The 22,073-nt window shown below is 35.1% G+C and overlaps 1 protein-coding gene across 1 annotated transcript in view; it reads left to right on the forward strand.

Moving 5' to 3' along the window:
* LOC126968400 (juvenile hormone epoxide hydrolase-like) overlaps positions 1–16,352 on the forward strand; it is a 38,143-nt gene extending 21,791 nt beyond the window's left edge. The window contains exons 4-8 of the mRNA XM_050813414.1: positions 1,287–1,451; positions 3,906–4,091; positions 6,903–7,065; positions 10,968–11,196; positions 16,106–16,352. Of these exons, the coding sequence (XP_050669371.1) occupies positions 1,287–1,451; positions 3,906–4,091; positions 6,903–7,065; positions 10,968–11,196; positions 16,106–16,322 (960 nt within the window). The 3' untranslated portion in view covers positions 16,323–16,352. The remainder of the gene's footprint in view (positions 1–1,286; positions 1,452–3,905; positions 4,092–6,902; positions 7,066–10,967; positions 11,197–16,105) is intronic.
* Positions 16,353–22,073: the final 5,721 nt, after the last annotated feature.

Below are 22,073 nucleotides of genomic sequence, written 5' to 3' on the forward strand. Positions count from 1 at the left end.
CGATTTTGCAATAGATAGGTTGAAAATATGGACTAGCGGGCCAGCTAAGATTCTTTATTCTCTTTTATTATTTTGGAATTAATATTGTCCTACCCAACCGAACTAGTATTTTTGAGAGAGTTTATTAATATTTTAACTTCGCTAATGTCAGTTTCCAAAAGGCCAAACGATGAAGGAGAAGAAGGCAACGTTACTAACCGAGGACATGTTGGGTAAATTGAATGATTTATTGAATTTGCCATGTCTTTTCCTATATTCGCAAAGTAATCATTCATAGAATTAACTGCGGTTAGTGGTGTAGGGTTATTGGCTAATAATTCATGACTAGTGTTTGATTTGGATTTGAAGTTAAAAGAATGCTCGATAGTCAAACCTTCATAGCATTGGAGGGAAAAGTTCTAAGAGTGAGCCGACAGAAAACTGAATATATGCACTGCAATTTCTCAAAAAGCGACACATATACCCAGCCACCACCCACTTGGATAAACCCCTTGAATAAGGTAGACGATTTCAAATATCTCGGGTCCGTTATTAACACTAAAGCCAATATCGAAAGTGATATTCAAAATAGAATAAAAACAGGATGTCTGAAGTGGAGATCTCTTACCGGTGTTCTATGTGACGCAAAAATGCCAATTAAAACTAAGGGCACCGTGTACAAACGATCACTGAGACCAGCTTTGCTCTATGAATCCGAATGCTGGGGTGTGACGAACAATAAATGCATGTCACCGAAATGAAAATGTTGCGTTGGTCTGGGGGTGTTACACGGTCAGACAAAATTCGTAATGAGTATATCCGAGGCACCCTTAAAATTACACCTATACATCATAAAATGCAGGAAGGCCGATTACGCTGGTATGGGCATGTAATGCGTAGCGACGAACACCATGACGAGACGAGTCATGGATATGGATGAGGCGAAGAGAGGCAGAGGCCGCCCATCAACTACCTGGACTAGAACTGTTAAAAAAGACATGACGATGCTAGGCTTATGCCTAACTTACAACAACAAAAGATTTGCTTACCTTTCCTCTGCCAGAAATGACCCAAGATCGCAAACAGTGGCAATCTTGTATCAGGAGGGCCGACCAAATAGGGAATGTACCAGGGGAATATATAAAAAGAATGGAATCATAAAATCAATTAAAAAAGGAAATAGCTAGATTATGTCACTGTCACTTTGACGACAATCATTAATTATTACTACTGTCAATAGTCTTTGTTGGTGCCCTTTAATACTGAATTATATCATTGACTAAGGTATTAATTGTCTTTTCTTTCAGGTACCACCAACTGTGACAGTTGTACCTTTACTACTGGTGCACGGCTGGCCAGGGTCAGTTAGAGAGTTCTACGAGGCCATCCCACTTCTGACCAAACCACTCGAAGGCGCTGACTTTGCTTTCGAGCTTATCATCCCGAGTTTGCCGGGTTATGGGTTTTCTGATGTAAGTATTATTTTTAATGCAAATAACTGAAATCTATGATGTGTGGATTACAATACATATATTTAATATTAGAATAGCCATCTCGTGCGCTTAAACATCACATTTTCTTGCCACAGCTCAGTAATCACTGGCTTCTTCAGCTAATAAAAAATTCGTAATTTCAACCCCATCACGTTGATGACTGATATTCCACTAGCACGCTTTTCACAAAAACTCGCCCTCACAAGACATATATATTCTTAAGGCGACACTAAGTGCCAGTGACCTTGTGCGATATGAGTTAGCGGCTGCCGGCCACCAGCTATGTAACAAAGCCAAAAGTTTAAAAATTCTTGTGTGGAAAACGTAACATTTTAACAGTTGCAAACAGTTTATATGCTTACAATCCTCGTTATTCATTTATTATTTGGATAAGTGTACCTACACAAAAAAGTACAAGCTATAAGAATAACATTTCTGAGAGTAGTACTAAACAAATGCGTCATGCCATGCCAAAAAACTTGTATAACTGCAAAGAAAAGTAGTAGTTTAAAAAGACCCTGGAGTGTTAACTATAACCAACAGCAAGCATTAGCAACCTACAAATAAGACTTAAGGGTATTTATAACATGATTAAGTAGTGTTCATGGCTCCAAATGCTATATTTCCACCAGAAAACTTGTCTAAAAACACCTTGTTTGCGTGTTTTCTCTTTACCCTTCGCCTTAAGGATAGATATTAGACATATCTATTTAAATTGTATCTAACGACGTTTATTAATTGAACGAACAATTCTAGAACATACATACTTTCCAAATCTTTGAATCGGCTCTAACGGTTTTGATGAAATTAATTTGAATTAAGATTTAACGTATAATAATATGGGGATAATATTTTTGGGGGCAAAAAACCTATCTGTCTCTAAAAAAACAATTTTTCACACCGAGCAGGTCGTAAAGATTGTTCACCTGTATCATATACACGTGTACCTACTCTTTGCTAGTGGACACTAAATAAAAAATCTGGAAATTTAATTGACTTTTTTATGACAATAAGGGATGAGACGAGCAGGACTTTTATCTGATGGTAATTGATACGCCCTGTCGATAACAATGTAGTACCGCTCAGGATTCCTCAAACTTCCCAAAAATTCTGATCGCCACCACAATTGCGCTCGTCTCTTTGAGACATAAGATGTTAAGTCTCATTTGCCCAGTAATTTCACTAGCTGCGGCGCCCTTTAGACCGAAACACAATAATGCCTACACATTACAGCTGCTTCACGGCAGAAATAGGAGCCTTTGTGGTACCCATAATCTAGCCGGCATCCTGTGCAGAGGAGCCTCCCACTGGTGATATTGGTAGTTTTCCGATTACAGAGCAATGCCGAATTGTGCTGATGCTTTATTGGAACGTGAATTAGTGTTCAAATGCACCAGCAGAGTGCGCTAAGTTCTGTGTTGGAAAAATATTCATAGAGCAACCTAATAGTAAGACGAATTATTTAAATTACGATGAAACGAAAGCCTTCAAAAATTTTTCAACAATAAACAATTTTCTAAAGATAATTTATAAATAAAATTTCGATTATGTAATGCCAACATAAAGCAAAACACTTAATTTTCTCCCACTGAATTGGTATCGATTGCACGCATCACGCGAAAGCAGTTATTTTGAGAGTACTCGATTGTGCGAAGCGTTATCGTAATTGATTGAAGAAACCAGTGGGAGGCTCCTTTGCACAGGAAGCCGGCTAGATTATGGGTACCACAACAGCGCCTATTTCTGCCGTGAAACAGTAATGTGTAAACGTTACTGTGTTTCGGTCTGAAGGGCGCCGTAGCTAGTGAAATTACTGGGCAAATGAGACTTAACATCTTATGTCTCAAGATGACGAGCGCAGTTGTAATGCTGCTCAGAATTTTTGGGTTTTTCAAAAATACTGAGCGGCACTGCATTTTCATGGGTAGGGCGTATCAATTTCCATCAGCTGAACGTCCTGCTCGTCTCGTCCCTTATTTTCATACAAAAAAAAGATTCAACGTTGAGCATTATGCCGCATAATGAACTTTAGTGCTGTTATTGTTGTTATTGGAAAAGTACCAGTATTTCTTTACTTGATATATATTAAGAAAATTTATTGAATTAGGCGTTACTTTGCGGAAATCCATAATTATTGAAATTTTTGAGTTTTCTTGAGTGTTAATTCCGCCAGTATTTGTTTACCTTTACACGAGGCATTCTCAGGAGATTTTGACTTGTCAAACTCTGACACGAGACTGATGTAGTACCTATTAAAATCACAAGGGAACTGTAGACATTGGACCGTTGCAAGTATTGGCACCCTTGTGGTAGTTCCTTGGAAGCCAATATGGTTGAGCCATCCAGATTGAAACAATACTCAAAATCTGACACCAATCACTACAGTTATTGTTGAGACAGTAAATGGCAATAAATAGAAGGTGTAATTTTTAGGCACCAGTTCGCCCCGGCCTGGGACCAGCTAAGATAGCCGTGGTCTTCAAGAACCTGATGGCCAGGCTCGGCTTCACCAAGTACTACGTCCAAGGTGGTGACTGGGGCTCCATCGTGGTGGCAGCGATGGCCACCATGTTCCCGGAACACGTTCTGGGTCAACATTCTAATATGCTGTTTGTTTCTGTAAGTTAATGACATGATTTTGACATTATCAAAAGCATTTTGATTTTTTATATTTACGAGAAAAAGGGACAAGACCAGCAATATTATATTATACTAGCTGACCCAGCAAACGTTGTATTGCCGATATTAAAATCGCGATACAAAAATAACTGTCGATCGTAGATGGGTAAAAATTTGAAGTTCTATGTATTTTTTAATGCTGACTCATAATCAAACAAATTTAAAAAAAAAAGACAAAAAAATTAAAAAAAAATCGTGTGGACCACCTTTAACATTTAGGGGGATGAAAAATAGATGTTGTCCGATTCTCAGACCTACCCAATATGCACTCAAAATTTCATGAGAATCGGTCAAGCCGTTTCGAAGGAGTTTAACTACAAACACCGCGACATGAGAATTTTATATATTAGATTTTAAATCAATTAGAACGCATGGAATTATAACAGAGTTGTAACTTTTTAAGTTTTCAGGCGTTAACGCCCTGAATAAATTAACGTTTAAACAAAACGCCAGGTTACATCACGTAATTAATCATATAATACATATTTAATCACAATAATAGCTATTGTGTACGATTTGTTGTGATTATTAACTGACCAATTACAATATGTTATGTTCATTCACTGACCAATGAGCATTATGCAGTACCCCACGTCCGCACTACTCCTTTGGTTGAATGTTTTTTTTTGCATTGTGAATAATATATAGATATACAGGGTGGACCAAAAGTCTGTTTATAATTGGAATGATGATTTAAAAAAAAAACTAATTACAGTAGATCAAAATTGTTTATTGTTTTCGATAGTAAACAAAAGGGGAATTTATTTCTTAAAAATCATATCATCCATATGCAATCCTTCATTATTCTGGCATTGCTGCAATCTAGAGTGGAAATTTTCGATGACAGCTTTACATGTTTCTTTTGAGATGTTTTGGATTTCTGTGCGAATACGATCCTTTAATTCGTCAAGAGTTACTGGGTTGGTTGGCTGGAATGCAGGGGTTTTTGATCACCATAACATAGTGTCACTCCAATAACGACAATTTTGTCTATTAACATGCCCATTTAGGTGGAAGTGTGCCTTGTTGAGAAAAAAATGTTTGTAAAACTGGTGAATCGCTCTACCATTTCGTTCGCAAACTGCAACCTAGTGGCATGGTCCTGAGGCCTTAATTCCTGCACCATTTGGATTTTATAGGAATGTAGACTTAAATCTTTCTTGAGAATGCGGTTTAATACATCATTATCTTGGCACGTTAAGGACAGCAGACCGCTTTCGAGTTGATAGTCCAGGTTGGTCACGAACAGACGATTTTACTCGCTCCACGTTTTCGGGGTCCCTCGACGTTCTAGGCCGGCCAGATCGAGGTAAATCCATTGTTGAACCCGTCTTCTCAAACTTGAGCACCCATTTTTTAATTAACACACCTGATGGAGCTTGATTTTTGTGTCGTATCTTGTAATGATTGCAAAACTTTCGTTGAGCTAAGGTCGCAGAATCGTTGTTTCGATAGTACTCGCGTACACAAAATGCCATGGTACTCCCCTCCACCCCCCTCCGCCGCCGCTGCTAGACGCGGCAACCGATTCAAATGTAAACGGACTTTTGGTCCACCCTGTATCTTAATATACATAAATTACGTGACACGTTGTTTGTCTGCGATGGACTCCTAAACTAATGAACGGATTTTAATGGGGATTACTTCATGGAGTGCAGTTTGGTCCAAATTGAGAGATAGGATACTTTTTATTTCGATTTGGGATCCATAATTATTTTTATTTTCCATATTTGTTTTTTATGGACATATTTTCTGTGAGAGAATTTAGTGACGCACGGTTTGACAGTTCTGCCGTGAAACAATTTCATTATAACAACAGGGAGCATATTTTATAAAATAATTCTTGATGTTATGAAATATTTTAGACAATTAATAAAAAAACAGTATTTTTTTAATTATGTGCAAAAAAATTACGTCTGTCGAGTCAGCTAGTAATATATATAAATTACGTGACACGTTGTTTGTCCGCGATGGACTCCTAAACTAATGAACGGATTTTAATTACTTAATGGAGTGCAGTTTGGTTCAACTTGAGAGATAGGATACTTTTTATGTCTATTTGGGACCCATAATTACTTTTATTTTCAATATGTTTTGTATTTTCTATGATAGAATATTTTTGACGCACGGTGTGACAGTTCTGCTGTGAAGTTCATTAATTAACAATAGGGAACATATTTCACGAAATAACTCTTGGTGTTACGAAATATTGTTGACAAATTCATAAAAGATAGTGTTTTATTTATTAATAGCTGACTCAGCAAACGTTGAATTGCAATATTAAGTAATAAATTAAATTTATCATACTACAATAATCATTATAATATTCGATTGCCATCTTGCAACTCTATTGCGTATCTGTGGATGGAATAGAAAAATATTAAAATCGCGATACAAAAATAGGTGTTGATTGTAGACGGGTGAAAATTTGAACTTGTATGTAATATTAATGCTGAGTCATAATAAAATAATAATAAAAAATATTGGTAGGTAAGGTTATTATTTAGGGGTATGGTAAATAGATGTTAGCCGATTCTCAGACCTACCCGATATACACACAAATTTTCAAACAAATTTGTTTAACCGTTTCGGAGGAGTTTGGTAACAAATACCGGGACACGAGAATTTAATGTTTAAGATGTACAGAACAACGTCTGTCGGGTCAGCAGTATTGTATTCGGAGTATACTGAGTTATAAGATCGATATACTACCATTAATCTAATAAAATAATATTTAATCGTATGTTTCAGAATAATTGTGCGAAGTTTAAGATTCTTTTGGGGGCTGTATTGCCATCTCTGGTAATAGAATCTGATGTGGCCCACCGCATATACCCGCTGACTTCATACTTCGCTCACTTGGTCTTGGAGCTAGGCTATATGCATTTACAAGCAACCAAGCCAGACACAATTGGTGAGCTCACATTTTCATTCGTAAGGGAAAATGAGAAACTTCTTTATATGTTGGTCCTCTTTAAACGTTCGATCCCTTTACGTTACTTAAGGCGACACTAAATGCCAGCGACCTTGAGCGATATTAGTTCACGGCTGCCGGCCCGCATCTATGTAACAAAGCCAATATTTTCAAAATTCTTGGGTGGAAAACAGTTTATATGGTTACAATCCTCGTTATTCACTACTAATCTGAATAAATGAACCTACACAAAAAAGTACAAGCTATAAGAATAACTTTTCTGAGAGAAGTACCAAAAAAATGCGTCACGCCATGCCAAAAAACTTGTTTATTGAAGAAAAGTGGTAGTTCAAAAAGGCTCCGCAGTGTTAACTATAACCAACAGCAAGCATTAGCAACCTACAAATAAGACTTAAGGATATGTGTAACAGGATTAAGTAGTGTTCATAGCTCGAAATGCTATACTTTCACCACAAAACTTGTCTAAAAAAACCATGTCCCGTCCCTTAATTACAATTAGTATACTGGTCACTTATGGCCGTTCCCAATATTCAGTCTATCTGTTACTTCAGATAAAAATTGTAACTATCGTTGACTTTTCTCTCCCAATAAACTTATCGACGGTAACTCACCTTATCCGTGCCCGCTGTTTGTCAATGGGACGACGTATAGCTTACCAGCGATATAAAGTTTGTATGGAAATTGCAATTCACGCGTCCCAATATAAGGCGATAAGAATGACTTATCGGGTATATTGGGACAGCTTCGGATTATTGACAGCTAATTACTGATAGTACAAGGTAGTAATTTATCTCTATCTGTAGATAGTATATTGGGAACGGCCGTTAATAGTATGACGGCGGTTGAAATCAGTTTAAATTATGTACTTTGAATATACCAGCGTATTGTATACGACTTGACAGGCCGATAACGCGTAACCGAATTTGATTTGTTAATGTGTTTGTTAATAGCTAGTTTTTTTATTAAAATAAGGGACGAGACGAGCAGAACGTTCGGCTGATGGTAATTGATACGCCCTGCCCATTACAATGCAGTGCCGCTCAAGATACTAGAAAAACCCCAAAAATTCTGAGCGGCACTACAACTGCGCTCGTCACCTTGAGACATAAGATGTTAAGTCTCATTTACCCAGTAATTTCACTAGCTACGGCGCCCTTCAGACTGAAACATAGTAATACTTGCATATTACTGCTTCACGGCAAAAATAGGCGCAGTTGTGGTACCCATAATCTAGCCGGCATCGTGTGCAAAGGAACCTCCCACTGGTAAAAGTGGCTTAATACCGAAAATACTAAGGAGCAAATTCCAAGCGGTTACAATAATTGCTTACCTTTCCTCTGATATCCTAAATATCCCTTAGAAATGCCCTTCTCTCTTGAACGCTATATTTGTCTATAGTCTATACGTTGGAATACGTCAGAATGAGAAAAAACACTCCTTAGCGGCAGTTTAAAGTTAGCGGACCATTATGAATAAGGGGGTAACAGGCGTCCCTAGCCATTCGCGATCCCAATACCTCTAAGATTCAATTCCGTTGATTTCCGAGCAATTTTGACACGCGAATTTTACGCGCGCAAAAGTGTATCGATGTGTATTATTTTACGTGTAGCAAAAGAATGCTTATAGTTATAATAATTTAAGTAAATATATCTATCTAAGCTATCGAAACAAGCTATAAGACCACGCATAAATTGTTATTCAAATTGTGTTTTATTTTATTTTACACACATGACACCAAATTGAAAAACCGTAATATTTTATTATAAATGACTTTATCATTGAAAACAATTGTTTTTGTTTAATAGTGTTTATGGTTTTATAATCAACTTTATATTTTCTTTCTAAAACAAAACAAAAGTATACATGCTTTCGTAGTAATAATTTGAGATATTCATTCCGAAAGATTAAGAAGATATCTTGACCTTGATCAACCTTGAAATGTAAGATCGCTTGTGTATGATTTACACTGTAACTATGCTATATTTGGACAAAATAAGAACTGAAATATATTTGACGATAATTTTTTTAGTAAAGTAAACATATTTCAACATATTCCTAAATAAATAAACGTTATAAACAGACAAATGAAACGACGCTTCAAAGTCTTTATTAAATTTGAATGGACGCTATTCCAAGTCGACTTTATATCAACAAAAACTATATATCATACTATTATACTTATGCTTATATCTTGGAAATATAGTCTAGACGTATTATAAAAATATTAAATTACTAAATATTGGGTTAAACTTCGAAAAAAAAACAAAATATCTGCACACTTCACTATCACGTCGTATGTTCTAATTTGCAGAGTTAACGGTTTATTCTATTAAAAGTTCAAATTAAAATAGTAGTATCTGATGACAAAATTAGGTGAGAAATTTCGTCCTTGAGCCATATTATATACTCTAGGTGTCTCGTTTTCGTTACTATTTAAGTACATAGGTATTAGCACGCTATAGGCTAGACGGCACGGTAATTTGTTTTGTAATAATTGCATGTGCGTCGGCAATGTAGCGATGAACCTACAACATTCAACAGCCAATGTAATATTTACAATTGTAAACTGACAACTCAGTCCGCTGACATCAGTCGCGTAAATTAATAGTTATACATATATACCTACTCAATATCTTAGGAGTATTGGCCTAAAATATTATACAATTATTACATTGAATATTTTATAATATCTACTTTATGTTTTAAAACTACACAGAAATTTTAAAGAAATCTTTCGCATATGTGCGAGCTCTCTCTAACTACTACATGTGCTAGACTATAGACACTAGATAGGGTCATGGCGATGGTCGCAGAGGTACCTAATTAATAATGGAATCGTGCTCAACTAAATCGACAAAAAATATGTTGTAATTCATAAGTTTAAAATATAGAAACGTGAGAGGTTTGATTGTAAAATCAAATATAAAATTTGTAGGGTTTCCACTGCACGTACCCTGACGGTAATGCACGGTTTTATAGAAGTATAAATGGGGTTTTACAGTTTACAATTAACAAACATTGATACTAACGAAATAAAGTCAAAGTACAATATTTTTATTGAAGTAGGTTTGATAATACTTAAAATACCTTTGAATCGTCGACTACATTTTTTACAGGCACCAGCGATTCGTATAATATATGAGAAGAATTAGCAAGAAATAATTATATATAATTTTATAATTAATAATAATATCGTCTACTTACATAATTTATATGTCTATATAGAGCCTCTTACTGTTACACAACGCATGAGAACAGGCCAGGTTTATTACTTTAGTGTGCATGCGTTTCCTTACTATTTAGTATTGACATGTACTTTATTGCTTTAAGTAAACACATAAAGTAAACTATGTATTCATGGAATTATTCGCTTGTTCAATCAATTCCATCGCTTGACTGTATAATATACTTTTCTGAATAAAATTTGCTAAAATGACATTTATATGTAATGTGTTTATTGTAAAACCTCACACACTCAGTCATGTTTAAATTTTTGACTTTTGTATTTAAGTTATATTCTCTAGTGCGTGCATACTATAGAACATTTGATGATGGTTGACATGCCATATAATCTATCAGCTACATGAACCATCAAGGTTAAATTTCCCATCGAATGGTGGTAGTCATCATGTCGATACGATCAATGGTTTAGGCGTGATTGAGCCTCAAACAAAGACCATTGTCATTATATATATTATATAGAATATAGACATACCCCCTTATTCATAATAGTCTGCTAACTTAAAGCATTGCTAATTCTCACTCTGTCTTCTTCTATTGACCTAAGTCAGAGTGAGAAAAAACACTCCTAAGCGGCTGTGTCTATTCTATAACGTTATTTCGAAAAAAAAATAGTTACCCTTAATTGTATGTGTTTCCAGGAGTGGCTCTTACTGACTCTCCTACTGGTCTACTCGCTTATATCCTAGAGAAGTTCTCATCATGGACCAGATGGGAGAACCGTTCAGCACAAGACGGTGGCCTGAGTTCCTTTACCAGAGAACAGCTTGTGGATAATCTGATGATGTACTGGAGTAGCAACAGCATCACGACATCCATGAGGCTGTACGCAGCAGCCTTCAACCAAAAAAGTGGAGTGGATTTGGATAGGTTGGTTTTAATATAGTTTGACTGTTAATTATTTTACATATAGACTTAGGTCATACTGTAGGTTTCTGGATTCATTAATATTGCCACAGATTTAGATATATTTACGGTTTTTCAATAGTATATAATACCAGTGGGAGGCTCCTTTGCACAGGATGCCAGCTAGATTATGGGTACCACAACGGCGCCTATTTTTGCCGTGAAGCAGTAATGTGTAAGTATTACTGTGTTTCGGTCTGAAGAGCGTCGTAGCTATTGAAATTACTGGGAAATGAGACTGTGATGTCTCAAGGTGACGAGCGCAGTTGTAGTGCCTCGCAGAAATTTTGGGTTTTTCAATAATCCTGAGCGGCACTGCATTGTAATCGCGAGGGCGTTACAATTAACAATTATCAGGTGAACGTCCTGTTCGTCTCGTCCCAAATTTTTATAAAAATAAAGTATATTGTGTGATTAGGGAATAAACAACACGATCTCAGATGAGGGACAAGTCTCGGGTGGCTTCACCCGAAGTATTTTTCATAAGATTTTCATTGAATGTGCGAGTTTTAATATCTGCACAAGAATATATAATAGTACAAGACTGTCTGTCTGAAGAAGTCTGGTTACAACCGGAACTAGAGAATTTAAGACTTATAGCGAAATATCTGTTAATTTAGCTAATGGTTGAGATGATAACAATAACAATCGAAAACATGGCTGTTTCTTTATTGTCAATGTCAAAATATTTTATTGACATAAAATCAAAAGACTGTTCGTCAATGTCAATCACATAAAATACAATTCAGATACATACACATTAATTGCATAAAAGTTTAAACATATTTTAAAAACAATGCAAACCAGTGAAACAACACAAGGTTGAAACATATAATCCTTAAAAAAGAACTATAATACTATTTAATTCCATATTGTAAATATCGGTTATCTACACCCATGCTTTAAATCCTCTATTAAAGATTCTGAAACAGTTAGCTTATTGCCAACATTAAAACACCCAATGTTCTAATAACCATTACATCATCCAAAAGAGTGTTGTAATGTTGTACTGAATTTCATAACAACACTCCTATGTTTTTTTTTATCCCTTCATGCGCAAAGAGTTTCAACATACAGCCACATTCTTATTGCTCGATGCGTGGTATCTGTATGAATTTCAAAAAAAGAACATTTTCGTTTACGCGCTCTCCACACTCCCAGAACGTCGCACGCCGTAAAAAAAAAGTAGGTTATTCGAATCCCCGCCATTTTTCTTCTTTATTTTTATTGTTTTGTTTACAAAAAGTGAGCGATTCATTTTAAACGCTGCAAAAGAACATTATATTCGAGTGAATTTTAATTATTGCACTATACAAAATGTAAATTACTACTAAAATAAATAATTGTTTCATTAATACTTAGTTTATTTGTTTATAATCAGTAATGAATGATATTAGGTAAGTAAGCTTACTGTTCCAGAATCTTTAAGAGAGATCTGGGTGTAGATAAAGTCTTGTATGCAATTGTTGATAATTAGGTATTAAAACACTCATGTGATACTATTATCACACTCGGCTTCGCCTCGTGAGATAATTCCACATTCGTGTTTTAATACCCCTCATTACACAACAGTTGCATAAATAACTATTACGTAATCTTCAATACTGTAATAAGCCTTCGACATAAGTCTGCGTTTAATAAAAGATTTAAATTTATTTATTGATAATTCAGATACACTTTTTGGTAATTTATTGTAAAATTTAATACTATCGCATGCAAAGGAATTGTTTATTTTACAGAGCCTAGTAGTAACATTACGCGGTAAGAAAACGACAGTTTTCTGCCCGGCTGATTGCCCAGTCTCATTGGTCTGAAATTCACTAGTTTCGGGTTGCTCAACTGGCATTGCAACTCGCACTTTCAATGCAGGTTATATGAAAAGTATATTTTTTTAATTGTTTGTACGCTGTGCTTGTTAAGGTGAGACTTATAGATTCCTTAAGTGGTTGTTAAGTAATATGTAAAACAATTTACAATTACAAACCGTATTTTTGCAAATATAACTTTGTTGATTGCATGTTTAGGCTGGCTTGCATCATATCAGCTGTTATAGTTAAGGTTTAAGTCAAATTTAACGTTAACAGTAACGCTGACTTTAACATAGACTACGGAATGTGTTGCACCACCGTATTCCTTGGCATAGTTAAAGTTAAAAAGTGACATATCAAGTCAATATCGAATATTTATTTGAAACTTTTATTTAACATTTACAATAGCTTTAACGGGTGAAGATTGGTTACGGTTAAAAGTTAAAGCTATGATGTCATCTAGAAGTTGCCAAATGGTGCAACACATTTTTAACATGTTTGTTATTGCTAAAGTTAGTTATGCAACCCAGCTAGTTTAACAAGTACTCTACTCACATTAAAGTATGTCTATATTTATCGCCCGTCGGAATTTACTTATAAACCCTTTTACTACTACGAAAATACCATATTCATACCATAAATTCCAATTCAAATATTTTTATTCAAAATAGGATTTAAAATCACTTATTGAACATCAAAAACTACCTCCCATTCAAAAGAGACTACCTCAGACCTGAGAAGAATGGGCGCAAGAAACTCAGCGGGCTTGTTTTTTAATATAAAATATGAATTACAATGTGATATTGTACAATAAACATTTATAATTAAAGAGCCTGTGGGTGTTCGCTTTATCCCAGTCCGTGGTATCATTAAGAAAATCGTGTATGCTATAATAACCTTTCCCACACAAACGTTTTTTAACAATTCTTTTAAATTTCGTAACACATTTGATTTGTACATTTTCTGGGATCATATTGTAGAAGCATATACATCGCCCAACAAAAGACTTACTAACTCAACCCAACCGAGTAGTAGGCATAACAAGTTTGTTTGTTCCTCTTGTTAACATTATGAATGTCACAGTTTCTAGAAAATTCCTCAATGTGCTTATGAACATACAGAACATTATCAAAAATGTATTGAGAAGCAACAGTCAAAATGTTTATTTCTTTAAGTTTTTCTCTTAATGATTCTTTAGGACCTAGGTTATAAATCGCGCGAATAGCCCTCTTCTGCAGCAATAGATATAAAACTGGTATTCAGTTGCGTAGGTCAATAAGGCTGAGAACTATAAAACGTTCTTCGACTTGCATCATCATCGTCAGCCGGACGACGTCCACTGCTCCCCCAAAGATCGCCACGACGCGACGGTCCTGCGCTGTCCTCATCCTTCGACTTTGCTCAGACTTTACTTAGGTAAGACTTATTTGAGTTCCAACTTAGCACAAACTTTGATTGGGTATTTATAGTCATTTGGAGAGCTGAGATTATACCAAGACAGCCAATAGAAAAGTATAGCGCGTTTCATTATTACACAGTACATTGTCAATTATTATTAAACTACTAACTACTACTACTATTATTAAACAGTACTACAATAACTAGCTAACTAACTAACTATATAACAGTATGCAAAAGCTATATCAATATTAGTTTAATTGAAATAAGCGAAAATCGATGAATGATTTATGTGAAATGTTTACCTATTTATTTGGTATGAGAAATGGAAGGCATACATAGATGCATGTCTATGGGTGATATTCATGACAGGTAACAACTAATTACACCGACCACCTATATAAATACCACTGGACAGGCTGTTCCATATATTTGACAGCAATTTTTTGTGCCTATTTGAAGCGCCACTCACGAGTATCCAGAGAACTAATGTTGACGTATAATACAAATGGCTGCGTACAATACTCTGAAGTATTGCATTTTGAATTAATTTCGTTCGTTTTCCGTGTTATTTATACTTAAAGAATCAACGTTATAAAGTACACAATTTTATTTTGTAAATAGTTTCCCACCATCTATCGATGTTTGCTGAGGTTGTCATCACTAGTTTTAGTACCGCAGACTCTCGCTACATGGCCAACAGCGCCAAAATGGCGCAAGTCCAGTGGTATATAGTAGAGGTCAGGGACTACATCAGAGCATGTATTACTCGGGAATTTTAAAACGTCAAACAGATGACGCAAGAAATGTTCATCTCCATTTTGTCCGGCTTATAGTCTGAGTTTTGTCCTAAGTCATCGTTATGGTGGCCTTAGATTAAGCTACCACTCAATGTGATGTTTATAAATACGGACTTCGACTTAACTCTCCAGATAATTTTTTTTGTTTATATTATATGGGACGAGACGAACAGAACGTTCAGCTGATGCTTATTGATACGCCCTGTCCTATTTTAATTATTAATCTAATTTTTTGTTAATAATTTTACACTATATGCAATGTGATAAAGGTAAAATAAATGACTCTTTTTTTAATAACACCACACCTGAAGAAGCAACCACCCTCACTAAATTTTATTGTAATGAAATTTAATAAAAAACAAAGTTCTTCTCAGTGTCAATTTTAGAATGGGTGCTAGTTTTTGACGTTCAATAAGTGATTTTAACTATTTTGAATACAAATGGATTTGAATTGAAATAAGCCACAGAAGGTATTTTATGGCAAAAAAATATACGCAGGGCACAGTATTGTAATAAAATACAGCAGTAACAGTGATTATTAGTCCGCGTACAGTGCTGCTCAGGATTCTTGAAAAACCCGAAAATTCTGAGCGGCAATACAATTGCGCTCGTCTCCTTGAGACATAAGATGTTAAGGTCTCATTTGACCAGTTCACTAGCTAGAGCGCCCTTCAGGCCAAAACACAATAATGTTTACACATTACTGCTTCACGGCAGAAAGAAGTCGCCGTTGTGGTACCCATAATCTTGCCGGCATCCTGTGCAAAGGAGCCTCCCACTGGTAAAAAGTCTGAGAAGAGTCTAAGTAGTCTCTATAGATGTCAGCTTAAGTATAAGTAGTAATTATAGAAGTGTTTAAATCCACAGATATCCATCAAATGTTCCTGTCTGGGCTCTCCAAGTAGAAAACGAGATATTCTACCAGCCTCCCAGTGTACTCCGTACCAAGTACACCAACCTGTTAGGAGTGACAGTCCTCAAGAATGGGGGTCACTTTATTGCTCTTGAGTTACCCGAAATATTTGCAAAGGATGTATTTAAAGCAGTTAAGGCTTTCAGGGAGTGGTATCAGAAGAATAAATGAAGTCGTTAAGAATTAAAGTGTATTTTCCAATTTATAGTTTATACAATTATTCGTTTATCTTATGTAAGATGTACATGTGTATGGATGTTTGTTTCCGAGTCATGGATGTTTTAAATATGTATATAATATCTCTTCATACTACAGGCTATGTCTAGTTTAGGGCAAGATAATTTTTGTAAGAGTGTGTCAATATACATATTATTATTATTATATGAGTACATCACATTTTGAATACCTTGGTAAAAATGAGAACAAAGATAAAAACAGTCGATATAATAGATGTGAAAACTTAAAAACTATAAATTAATCACAGTTTTTTCCAATGATTTTATGTCCAATCCATTCCAATAAAATAAAATATTAAAATAATAATTTCCCGTTAAAATAGAGATTCATTTTAATACTAACAAAGACTTAATAGAAATAAAAAAACAAACACACACACACGCACACACACATACCTCTTTTTAGTAAGTTTGCTAATTATGTTTAATAATGTATAGCCTTTCGGAAGGACCTAGCATCTGCAACTCAGGGTATCCTATCGCAGAGGATAGGGCAGGGCACAAAACATTTTGTACCACATATTATTAGTTAAATAAATTATTATTATTATTACTATTTTAGTGGGAAAAGGCACATTCAGAATTTTTTTCTCATGAAAACTGCCGTAAATTTGAAACCTGCTTCTGCGTTTATTTAATATTATCCAATTTAAAGACATCTCATATTATGTAACTTCATAGAACTAAATTTTTTAACAGTTGATACGCTACACAACTTGTCACGATTATTTTCGCATCAATCTATAAACGGGTGTGAATACTGCTTAGAACACACGTCTGAACTAAAAGCTTCATCAGAGCGAGGTTAACAATACGAAATACTAGTGGACCAGTGACTACCAGTGGGAGGCTCCTTTGATACGCTAAAGGATGCCGGCTAGATTATAGGTACCACAACGGCGCCTATTTCTGCCGTGAAGCAGTAATGTGTTACCATTACTGTGTTTCGGTCTGAAGGGCGCCGTAGCTAGTGAAATTACTGGGCAAATGAGACCTAACAACTTATGTCTCAAGGTGACGAGCGCAGTTGTAGTGCCACTCAGAATTTTTGAGGTTTTTCAAGAATCCTGAGCGGCACTGCATTGTAATGGGCAGGGCGTATCCATTACCATCAGCTGTACGTCCTACTCGTCTCGTCCCTTTTTTTCATAAAAAAAATAATACTATAACTTTATTCTATATTCCTAAAGTAATTAATTAATTTTCAATATAATATATAAATATATTATAAAACATTAAACAGTCCTCCGCCGCGTCTGTCTCTCTTTTTGTTCGCGATAAACTCAAAAACTACTGCACTGATTTTCATGCTGTTTTCACCAATAGATAGCGTGGTTCTCGAGAAAGGTTTTACTGTGTAATTTTTTGTTTCTGTATACATTTTTGTAATCATTAACGATAATTATTGTTGGAGGTGTCGGAAAAAAAAAATTCCGTCTAGGAGCTTTCTACGAAAACGCTGTCAAAACCCTTTGAGATATAACAAAATAATGTATGATGGAATTGTGTATCTTATATAGGTATATCTGTAAAGAGTAGCATACTTTATCCATTTTAATATGTAAAAGCCGATTGCACAAATATGATATTCATCCTTATCATTTCCTATTGACGGGTCAGCTGGTGATATATAATATAAATTTTTTGTTAACAATTTAACATATAACTATGCAATGTGGTAAAGGTAAAAATAATGACTCTTTTTAATAACACCACACCTTGGGAAAGAAGCTCTCCGTCAGTAAATTTTATCGTAATGAAAAAAAAAACTTCTTCTCATTGTCAATTTTAGAATGGGTGTAGTTTTTGACGTTCAATAAGTGATTTTAACCACCGAAGGTTTTTTATTGCAAAAAATATACGCAGGGCACAGTAAGTACAGTTGTAATAAAATACATCAGTAACAGCGTTTGTTAGTCCGCGTCAGTAAATACGGAGAGGCGGGGAGGCGAGAAGGCGTGTAAAAGGAAGATAAGGGAAGTGGAGTTAGTGAGGGGACGCCGCGAAGTATAATCACTTTAAGCTTGGTACTCCGAGTGGAAAATACGAGTTGATAATATTGCAATTTAGAATTTCTATTTGATTTTTAGGGTCGTGTACATAATCGGTAAAGGGGCTCTATTATTGAGGCCATTTAGAGGCCATAAATAATGGGTAGGCTGACGTTAGCACAAACTATTTGTGGGAATATCTTACCAACAATATTAACACTAATAATGGAACATTTATCGTTTTAAATATTAAACATTTATATTTATCTTTATATATATAAACATTATTATCACGTAGCAAAGGGAATTAGTAGAATAGGTTGCGGAAAAAGTTTCTCCGAAATTTATATGAAAACTCGAGATATTTTTTCATTCAAAGTTTATTTACATCTAATTACGCCATATAGACGAAATAGACAGTGACATGATTTAATTTTAAATTAATGAAATTTTGGGGCTTCTGATAAAAAAAAACGACAAGTACTTTTGGCAGTCCTTTCTTGAAGCTGGAAGAAGGTGGAAGAGGTGGAACTCCAAAAACTCTTCTATTTTTGCTAAGTATCTGTGGTCTATCGTTATCGTGATGAAAGCACACCCTTTCTTTTGATCAATTCCGATCAGTTTCTCTCAACTTCTTGATTGTCATAATTTGTAGAGATCCGAATCGATGGGTCTGCCCGGCGAAAAAACACATAATGAATAAAGCCCGTACGTTTCCACCATTACCATATTGCGAGTTAACCCTGGTTTTGTCACAGTCTGTGAAGCCTGACCAAAGGCTCGATTTTTTTCGGTAGTTCTTGTCGTACGGGATTAAATATCATTAACAATTTTTTCAAAACCATTCTCTTTCATAACGTTCATCAATAAAGATTCTCAAATTAGTACACTGCTAAGCGGTGATTTAAAAACATTATAAGAATTGGGTTTTCTGTATAGGCTCACAGGATTTTACTTAAAACTTTAATTAAATTTTATTATACGATTTGCGTAAACGGCTGTTTCACCACGCACGACACGCCACAAGTTAGTATATCATCCACACCATCCAGATCTGTGGCGGTTCTCCACAGTGCGGTTTTCAAGGAACTTTCTTCCACGTACTATGCTGCATACAATGCTGCGTAAATAATAATAATACTTACTTACTTTATACATGCGTTGGATGAGGGCAGCGCAGGACCGATCGTCGTGGAAACCTTTGGCCTCCCTTTCTCCAGCAGATGTCTTACGGCGGATGATGATGATGATACGACTTGCGAAACATTTTTCTTTCTTTTTCGTGAATACAGCGTTTCTCTCCAAAGTCACTTCATAGATTTCTTCTTGTGGCATCGCCAAATTGCGCCGAAGCTTTGTAAGTCGGCAAGTAGCCACAACCTACCTAAGACTAGGTTCCATCATATTAGCTGTTACAGTTAAGGTTTAAGTCAAATTAAACGTTAACAGTAACTCTGACATTAACATAGACTGCGGAATGTGTTGCACCATTGTATTCCTTGTCATAGTTAAAGTTAAAAAGTGAAATACCAAGTCGATATCAAATGTATATTTGAAACTTTTGACAGGTCGCTATGTAACATTAACAAAAGCTTTAATCGGCGAAGATTATTTGAGATAAGACGGTTAATAGTTAAAGTTATGACGTCATCTAAAACTTGTCTAATGGTGCAACTCATTTTTTACTTAACCGTTACTTTAACATGTTTGTTATTGCTAAATTTAGTTGATGCTACACAGCCTGAGTCATTAACAAGTCACATGTCAAACATTCTTCGGACCACGTAGGTCGTAGCTGGTTTAGGTCTTGGAGGACACAACTAAGATAGCCGATCTGTTAATAAACATATGAAAGTTAAAACACGAGCACATCCGTTTCTGTTAAAATTATTTTTTCTAATCAAAACATACAAAAGCTTTTGCAAATATTGTTATATTTGTAATATCGTCTAATTCTGTCATGTTGCTAAAATCTTTTAACTTTTGATAAGAACAAATCCGGATTAATTTCGGGAAGTTATTTTTAATTAAACATCCTTACTTTTCCGGATCATAAGCGAGTAATCTGTGGCTTATTGTCTTTTTAATCTTACAAACTTTTTCAATTAGCAGACTTACAACAGTTGGGTATCAATTTAAGATCAACGGTTATTATAATTTTTTACGGTACGTACTTAAAGAAGAAAATTGAACCCTAATGACTTCATTACATGATTTGTTTGTCCGTCTGTCTATGACCTTCTTTGCCTGAAAAACGTGGAGGGAGTTAAATTAAAATCTAATTCATACCTCTCCCGTCCCTTGAAGTAAAACCTTATTAATACAAACCAATCAAATGAAACCATCACTTAAACCTAATGTTAAACACACAGATAGAGTAGACAAAACCTATAGAGTAGACCCGTCTTCTTTGCGAGTAAAAAGGTTTCACAGCACAAGGACAGGAAAAATTCTGGAAAATCATAATACAACAAGTAACGGTATCATCGCCACCTTCTGGATGTGTGGCGTTCCTCCACAGTGTGGTTTTCAAAGTATTTTCTTCCACGTAGAACCAAGTTGTGGAATGATCTTCTGATGTTTCAAAAAGTCGGCAACGTTCCTGTGACTGCTCTGTTCTTGCAAGATCATCATCAACATCAGATAACCCGTCCGCCAGTTTTTCCTCTTCCATATTCCAAATCAAATTCAAATATTTTTATTCAAACTAGGATTTAAAATCACTTATTGAACGTCATAAACTACCACATATGAAAGGACGTCGATAGGAGAGCTCTGTTATTGAAAATAATTAATTAACATTTATATTTTTATGTATAAAAATTTAAGAAATTTTCCCATAAAAGTTATTTACACAATAACTTAACTAGAAAAGTAATTTACACTCAAATCTACGTCTAATGGTAAGACTATGTCTTTCTACTTTTTTATGGTTTATCTTTCTAATTTTTATGTAAAATATTATTATTATTTGGAATTAGATAAATTCGAGGTATAAAACAATATCTATTTCAATTATTGTGAAAAAAAGTAAAAGATAAACGTAAAATTTGCTACATGTTGTTCTTAGTACCACAAAACACTTGAATTGAAATCTTCCCCTTTTGAATTTGGTTAAAAATACGGAGAGCCCCGCGTGTACCAGCTAACATCTCATCCCTAATATAAATTTGTTATCAGTGTCAAACCGGCCGCTCACACACGTGCCTTCATTTGTCAACAATCAATTTTATCATCTACCCTCACTCCTGGTTGCTTCCGATTCTCTTGAGCTTGTGTACTTTTTTATTATGATATTAAATATTTATTTAGTTCTGATCGATAGGGGCAGTAGATGTACGTAAAAATATTGCATTTCCCAAAAAGTGATACCTTTTTGCGAAGTTTAGCTACTTTCACTATATGTATAATAATAATATTGACACACTTTTATACAAATTATCTTGCCTCAAATTAGGCATATGGTCTGTGGGTGCAAAACAACGATAAATTTAATACATAAATACATATAAATATCCTTGACTCGGAAACAAACATCCATATTCATCATATAAATTTGCACCTACCGGGATTCGAACCTGGGACCTCTAGCTTAGTAGGTAAGATCGCTAACCACTCGTATATAAATTATGGTTTTTATGTATGTTTACAGGAGTTTCTTTCTCGTGTTTATTGATTATTTATTTATTTATTTA

Source organism: Leptidea sinapis, chromosome 15, assembly GCF_905404315.1.
Source record: "Leptidea sinapis chromosome 15, ilLepSina1.1, whole genome shotgun sequence".
Lineage (NCBI taxonomy): Eukaryota > Metazoa > Arthropoda > Insecta > Lepidoptera > Pieridae > Leptidea > Leptidea sinapis.